Source organism: Lepisma saccharinum, chromosome 6, assembly GCF_977018435.1.
Source record: "Lepisma saccharinum chromosome 6, izLepSacc3.1, whole genome shotgun sequence".
Classification (NCBI taxonomy): Eukaryota; Metazoa; Arthropoda; class Insecta; order Zygentoma; family Lepismatidae; genus Lepisma; species Lepisma saccharinum.
The window spans coordinates 41,500,978-41,509,698 of record NC_139234.1 but is presented as its reverse complement, the minus strand read 5'-3'; the positions used below and the strand labels follow the sequence as shown (position 1 = coordinate 41,509,698).

Here is an 8,721-nt window from a genome sequence, read left to right as displayed (position 1 = left end):
TCACCGAAACCTTGCGATCCGCGAACGTGGGCAGGAAGAAGACCCCTTCACTTATCTTACTTCAGGTTACAAATAGAGTAACCTCTACACTTAGAATAAATGCTATTAATTAATATAGTGTTAAATCTTGTCATCTTTAACTATTTTTTCTTAATTTTTATTTCGTGTAATTTAGTTACTTCAATTATTTATAATTTCGGTAAATCTGAAACACTTCTCAATAAATGGTAAAATAGTTGTATCTATTTTATATTCTGGATCGTTTAGCATACTCTATACATTGCTTAAACATTGTTGGTACATGCAGATGTAGGAAAATCTAATACAAAAATATAATGTTTTACATAATCTGACCTATTCGTAGCAAATTTCGTGTTACCTTACACTTTGTACAAGGAAGATCTTTGTTATATACTTTCGTACACATTATATCAGCACAATTTGCAAGTGTCACCTATGTGCTTTGAGTAGAGTTATACATGCTAAAATATTATGCAAAATCTCTATCTTCTTCTGGTATGGGAGCGTCAAGTGTTTCCTTCAAAAGCTCTTCACATGAATATTTTGGCATAACCCATGGTGGAGTGGCAGCACGAGGTGGAACAAACTTCAAATCTGGATCTCCCAGAATTATCTTGGCAAGGCTCACAAACGGTTCAATAAGATTCTCACAGTTGTTCGCACTGACGCTTAGGATTGTATCTTTCTCCTTCAGTTTTGCCGCATTTTCAGAATCGTCGCCCCCAAGATCGGATATGTTCCGGCAGAACACCACAGGAATGACTCCGTTCCTGAAAACAAAGTTGCACCAGTTTGTGACGTCACTGGAATTGAGCTTCGAAACCGAATCGCACATGACAATGGCGCACTGGGATGGTGCGGCTTCATCACTCTGATTGCCTGGTGTGTCTGATACACAAAATTTTATTGTTCCTCTGGTGGTGTGTAAGACAATAGAAGTAGTATCTCCTTTCTCTGTTGGATGATACGTTTCCTCATACTCGCCTTACGACAACCGTCGCAGAAAACTGGTTTCACCTGCAGCTGGTGTCCCCAAGAGTGAACATTCAAAACACAGTACACTATCATCTCCGGACGCGTAATTACAAACCCTATAGTACTGCAGAACCTCCAGCGATATTTGGCTACTGATTGGCTGCCATTCCGGAAGTTGATGCAGCGTTCCTTCAAGTTAACGCTAGATGGCAGGGTTCAAATTAACAGTGTAGATTTCAGATATCCATCCCAACAAGATAAGAAACCCATTTACACTAAGGGTAATTTTTTAGCAAAATTATTTAAATTAATGTTTTAGAAGACAGAAATCAGAACTTTTCTTGAAGTGAATGATTTTTCTATTTAAAGTCACATCAGTGCAAACATTCTAACTACGAAAGACTATTGAGAAAATATGTATATCCAACGTATAGCATTTTAAACATTATATTTTATTATACAAACGTATATTTCTTAACATAATTTCGACAATCTGTTTACAAACTTTAGTACAATATAATCACAAGTCTTATTTTTCCATACTTTTTGCTGTAAAGGAAGAAGGAAGGAACAATGGACACGGAACATAAACACTTCCGGTGCACACAGCCAATAAGAAAGTGTTATATATCTCTGGTTCTGCAGCACTATAGGGTTTGTAAATACGCTCTCCGGACATATTCATAATTTAACACGGAAACTAACACTTTTAGATATTGTCCTCTGAGTTTTTAAAACTTCCTACATCTTACCTAACCATTCAAGAAATTCCACACGTACACAAGACGATCCTGAATTTCTAGATGTGTCATTTTAATCGACTACTTATATGATACACTTTTTTTTAGAGCTCTCGCGATTTACAGTCAAAACAGTTCAGCAGGGAAACCGTCAACTCAACAACTCAACAATTCAACAAATATTTATTGGACTTACAGCTTTACAGGTGGCTGTTTATGCCCAAAATACATTAGAAGTACATAAGATACATTTTTAATATAAATTTTACACACAAAGTTCATAAACGCTCTTAAATACAATTTTATATATCTACATTAACTCATTCAGTAACAGAAATATATTATAATTTTATATCAGCTTTTCTCAAAAAAGCAAGTATTACATATCCAATTCTAACATCTGGAGCATACAACATTGAAGTCATATTAATGGGAAAAGGAACATTAATTTTTGACAAAGTTTTGTATAAGGTATTTCTTGAATTGGACATTCCAAAATAATATGATGAGAATCACCTCTTAAATCACCACAGTCACAATTCGGAGATTTTAAAATGTGTATTTTAAATAAATGATGATATGTTCTCGCGTGACCACTTCACAGTATATTTATTAAAACAATTGCATTTCTTGAACCTTTATAATTATAAAACCAAGGTTTTTTCCTAGTGTAATCAACATATGGACGATAACTTTCCCCAACACTTTCTAATGAATTATTACACCATAAGTTCCATTCTTCAAAAATTTTCTTCTTAACCCTCGGCAAAAGATCTGTGTAATGCAATGGTAACTGGATTGTTTCATTCATCAGAGCAGCTTGTTTTGCATATCTGTCTGCTTGTTCATTTCCGTAAATATTAATGTGTGATTTTACCCACACATAATGAACTACTTCTCCATTGCTAATTAAGCTATTAGTTGCACGAATACAATTGATGACATATGGTGATATTTTAAATATTTTTTTATAATTAGATTGTATTGCTTGCAAAACACTTTGGGAATCAACTAGTATTAGAAATTTCTGTTCAGGAACTGTACCAATATAAATCAAAGCTTGATATACCGCATATATTTCTGCTGTAAATATGGATGCCTCCACTGGTAACCTAAACATTTTTGATAGAGTCATTCGGGGTGAAGTCGGTAGTGGGGCGAAGTCGGTAACGCGAAGAGTTTGGAGAACTGGCAACATCACAGTGTATTGAGGGACTGAACGAACTCTTGTTTTGGCACCAGTTAGTCATACTCTGTCAGCCAGGAAGGAAACGAGGAACGAAGAACGCACAGCAAGCAAACCACGAGGCTTTCTTGTTTTGAAGGTGTCTCATTCGCGCTCTTTGTCATCTCGCTTATAAATTTCCAACTCGATAACCTAAGGCGTAGAATGTGTTTCGTTAACTATTCTGGTTTGCGTATTATTACAAATGGTAAGGTAAGGTTTGTGTGTATAGTGTAGAAAGTAAGTACCGTGTTGCTTGCTAAACTGGTAGTAAGTTGGTACAAAACGAAGAACTACACTATATGGGGTGAAGCCGGCACTATTGTGTGGGGTGAAGTCGGTACTTCCTTGCACATGGAAAATATAGAGCTTGCAGCTACTGGTATATTTCCACTGAACAGGCTGGCCATAAGCGATGACAAAATTATTGACGTCTCTTTACCTGAGGCGCGTAATGAAGAAACAAGGAGAACGGACTCTGAACAGCCAAGACAGAATTCGGATGTCACGACTGGAGTGAGGGAGATTCTACCTTCACCCGCAAAAAGAGCGTCCCAGCAGAAAGTAACAAGAACCAGACAGGGAACTGAAATACTGACCTGTCCCGATCACATTTCCAAGCTGTCAGGGCGAAGAGGCAGGTCTAAGCCCACACCTACGTCTCTTCAGTGTGCATCGGCAAGTACTGACGACAGGTCGGCAAACACTGTAGATTCAGCTGATACAGGAAATATTTGCGGTTTTTGTGGACGGTCATACAGCAACGAGACGTGCAGCAAATTCTTGGAGTGGATACAATGTGAACGTTGTGCAAAATGGTATCATGAATACTGTGTCGGTGCTTTTCATAAATTGCAGTTTGTGTGCGGAAAATGTTGAACAGAAAATGTGTTGTGAAAATATTGAGCAGTTATGACGTAGGCGATGCATATGATGACGTGATGATAGAGATGCATAATGATAATGTAGGCCTAGTGATAGGGTCATATGTGGTGATAGGATCTATACAGGGTAGAATAAAGTATGACTATTGATAAAAGTGCACTTGGTTCACCCATGTACTTTGTGTGTGGAAAATGTTGAGAAGTTATGATGGAATGACTTGTGATGATCTGGTGATGATCGTCAGATGATGTGATGGTGATGATATATTAGATGCCTGATGATGTTGTGATGGTGTTGCCTGAAGAATATGTGATGGTACAAATATGATTATTGATAAACATGTACTAGGTTCAACCCATGTACCTACCGACTTCACCCCGTCCACCTACCGACTTCACCCCGTTTGCTGGGGTGAAACCGGTAATGCATCTACTTCTTTATATTTTTTTCCTACAATTTTATTATTTTACACATACACATAAATTTATATTGCGTTTGCTGCAGAAGGTTCAAAGTTTGTACCATGCATTTTCATTTTCAAATAATTATCAATATAAGCAAATACTACTGCATTTTGTCCTTAATATGCCGACTTCACCCCGAATGACTCTATATTTCTTTCAGTATCATAAAGAGCTGCTCCTACTCCAATTTCAGTTTTAGACCCATCTGTATATATGTGATAAAAGTCTTCCCAAGATTCTCTAAACTCAGCTGAATGATTGTATTTCGGGAAATATATATTTTGAATTGGTTGTGTGGGAAATTCTAACGAGTACACTGGCAATGTTCTTGTTATGAGTACTTGACTACATTCATGGTGATATTTACTAAATAGTTGTACCCAAAGCGTAGCTGATTTATCATTGGTTATTCCTGAATCATGTAGCTCTGAAAGATTTAATAAAACATCATTGAAAGGATGTCGTGGTGAATGTTGAATTTTAAATAACATTTTTATTGCAATTAACTTTATCCTCACAGAAACCGAACACTCTACTGACTCCATATATACCACTACATTAGGAGTACTGTTCATTAATCCCAAACATCTTTTTAGAATTTTTCGTTGCTGGACTTCTAACGGAGAAAGTTTTGTTACTGGAAGATTACACAAGACCATTAATCCATAATCTAATACTACTCGATAATAATTCTTATAAAACATAAGCATGCTGGTAGGATGTGCTCCCCATTTGGTATTCGCCATAGCTTTAAATAAATGGAATATTTTATCGGATCTATTTTTCATCATATTTATTTGATACTGCCATGATAATGAAGCATCAAAGTCTACACTTAGATATTTTACTTGTGAAACAATTGGAATTTGTAATCTCCTAGGAATAATGTTGAAAATATTTTGAAGACCCTTATGCTTAAATACTACCATTTTGGACTTTTCTAAAGATATTGATAATTTTTTCTGCTTTAACCATTCGTTAAATTCTATTAATTTATATTCAAACATTGAAAAATCTTTTAAGTGATTGCTAGAGTCTAAATATATACATACATCATCAGCATATTGTAGAAACTGAAATGGGGAATCTATTATTGTTTTAATATCTGATAAATAAACATTAAATAATAATGGGCTAAGAGGACTTCCCTGTGGTAGTCCTTGTCCAATGTATATTGGACCTACCATTTCTGAATCAAAATGAAAATAAAGTTGTCTTTTGGATAACAATTTCCATGTCAATATAAGTATACAATGTGACACTTCTAGTAATTGTAGTTGCCTCAATAGAACAGTAATATCTACGTTGTCATATGCACTTTGAATATCAATAAAGGCTGAAAGTACTGATTGGTTTCTTTTAATAACGCTATAAATATGAGAAGATAATGTTACTAATGCATCCTGTGTTCCATAACCTTTACGAAATCCCATTTGTCTGGGAGAAAATACCTTTTGACCTTCCATAAACCACTCTAATCTTTTTAATAAAAGCTTCTCGAAGAACTAAGAGCTATAGGGCGATATGACTGACCCAACGAAGGTTTTTTTTCCTGGTTTTAGAATTGGCATAATAATTTGAGAGGTCCATGCAACGGGAATTTTGCCCTATAGGAATATTTGATTGAAAATTTTACATAACATGCTTAGTGCATTCTGTGGAAGATTTCGTAGGATAGAATACGTAATTCCATCAATGCAAGGAGCAGAATCTTTAAGCCCTTGAAGAATTTCATGAATTTCATTTACAGTCATAGTGGATGTGAACCCCTTTGAGTATTTTGATGTAGATGAGAACGTGTAGAATATATTAGGAGGTTCACAGGCTGATGTAAAGGGTGTAGGAATGACTTTATTAATAAAATCGGTTTTCCATTCAGTGGACAAAGGTAAAGTCCGACTTACATGTGCTTTTCTAAGTGATCTGAACTTGCGCCATATGGCGTCTAATTTTGTGTTAGGGTTTATTTCTTCGCAATATTTTAGCCATGAAAATCTCTTAGCCTTTATATATACTTTTCTAGATTTTGCAGTAGTTCGTTTCAAATTTAACAAAGTTGCAGGTGAAGGAGCACTTACAAATTGTTTCAATGCTTGTATTCGCTTCCTTTTTGCTTGAAAACATTCTTCATTCCACCAATCTATTTTAGGAAAACTTCGATCATATTGAGGTTTAAGACGGGGTCAGGCATAATCCATAACTTGAGTTATTATATCCACAAATTTTTCATGTTGTACAGTATATTGATTTTGATATTCTTTAGCTGAAAATTTACAGTCTAAAACTGAATTATATTTCATCCAATCTGCACTGTTTACGCTCCACTTACGAATTGTCTTTTTTGTTTTACTAATTTTGGAAATTTTTCAGATGATGTTAACGTGATCAAACTTGGAAAATGATCACTAGTTTGTAAATTAAAGTCTATTTCCCACACAAAATCAAAACACTGATTATCAGATATTAAAGTTAAATCAATTGAGGACATATTGTTTCCATTTGGTGGAACATGTGTTGGAGAGCCATCATTAATAACTGTCAAGTTATTATAATCCATCCAATCTTCAACTGTCTTTCCCAAAGTATCAATTCTATGATCACCCCACAATGTATTATGACAATTAAAATCTCCTGTTATGATAAAGGGATGTTGAAAGCCAGATAAAAGAGAATTTAGATGAGAGCTCTGTATTTGTTGCGAAGTATAATGAGATGGAATATACAAGCTAATAATATTATAAAGTAAGTTGTTTAACTGAATTTTTATACCGACCACTTCTACATTATATATGGAAAATAAATCACGTGTTGAATTAAACTGGATTTGTTGAAATGGTACACTTTCATGAACAAAAATTCCCACACCCTTATTTCCCACATTATAATCATTCAATATACTATGATATGAATATTTTCTGATTTTAAACCTCATATCTCAATAACGCAAATAATTAACGGGTGACACTCATCTATTAATTTAATTAATTGAAGTGTCCTTGCAGGAAAGGATCTTAAATTCCATTGTATTATTAATGGCAAGAATTTTCTTTGCTAGAAACACATCGTTGTTTTAAATTAAGGGGTGTCCCAGAAATCTTGTAAATCTTGAATTATTTTTAAAATTTGTACACAAATCTCGTTACATTTTAAGATTATTTTCATAATATATAATAAATCATTACTCACTGAAATTGGTGTGGTAAGTTCAGCTATTAGATGTAGCAGATTTACTAGCGATTCTTTCTGAGAAGGACTCTCCGCTGTTGTCCGGCGTCCAATCGAATCTGATTTTCTATCCTGTTCCTTAGAGGAACACGTCGTGCTCACAGATTCACTTGAATTCGCCACTGCTGATGATGTTGACGCAATTTGTGGATCCTTGTGTTTATTTTTGTCCTTTATCAAAACAGGTTTAATTGTTTTCCTCAATTGTGAAGCAGAATGCAGTCTAAAATTTTCCCCGTGTTGTTTTTTAAAACTTTCATAATATCGGTCAGATTCTGGTGGCACTTTCTTCCAACAGAGGTTACACAGATATGTGTCATTTCTTCTATTTTCCCAATCTGTGACAGAATTAAATCTGTTTATAGTAGGACTTTCTCATGTGCAAGGGCTTTCCTTGTTTATTGATTCCTTTCTTATCTTTAGCAATTTAGGGAAGTCTTTAGCAGATGTCGCATATGTTTGCTCTTCATTTCGTGGATCAATTCCAAAAAGTACTTGTTTCCTTGCATCTTGATAGATGTTGTTATAAGCAACCAGCCTTTGTATTTCTCTCTCTTGCTCCCATCTTACACAAGACTTATCCGTAGAAAAGTGGTTTCCTTGCAATTAATACATTTAGGATTGGCACTGCAGATCCCATGTGCCGCTTGACCGCATCTAAAACACACGGGAGAAGATTTACACTGTGTTTGTGTGTGTGAGAAACGGAAACATTTCTTGCATAAAATCACAGATCTTACTTTTGGCTTCACTTCAAATATTTGTCTTCACAACTTCACTTCTTTTGGTAACTGTTGAGATTGAAATGTTACACTAATCAGTTTAGTAGGTTCTTGCCTTACTTCCCCCTCTTCATTGAAAAAAGTTTTCTTCATCCTTATTACATCTATTATTGGAACTTCAGCTCTAATGTCTTCGATTATCTCGTCTACTGGGTTGTCGGTAGGTACACCATATATTAATCCTTCTCTCACTAATAGACCTTTAGGGATTCTGGCTTCTAAATGGTATTTTTCCTTGATGAATTCATTTTTGGCAAATTTATTTGCATCATATGCTGTGCGAAATATCAATTTTGCCTGCTTCAAACCACTTTGTTTAACGAATTCAACATCAACCTTCTTCTTACACAAATTATAACCTAATTTTACCGAATTCAAGCTCTGTTATCCAGGTAATGTACTGT

The 8,721-nt window shown here is 35.0% G+C and overlaps 1 protein-coding gene across 1 annotated transcript; it reads right to left on the bottom strand.

Annotated features, from left to right (window-relative positions):
* Nucleotides 1–490: 490 nt before the first annotated feature.
* LOC145989055 (GTP-binding nuclear protein Ran-like) lies at nucleotides 491–856 on the bottom strand. Its single transcript, XM_083124353.1, has one exon. It carries the CDS (start codon nucleotides 854–856, stop codon nucleotides 491–493), a length of 366 nt encoding a protein of 121 aa, XP_082980479.1.
* Between the last annotated feature and the right edge of the window lie 7,865 nt (nucleotides 857–8,721).

Coding starts and splice junctions, on each gene's coding strand:
- LOC145989055 (XM_083124353.1), bottom strand. CDS start 856: ATGTGCGATTCGGTTTCGAAGCTCAATTCCAGTGACGTCACAAACTGG.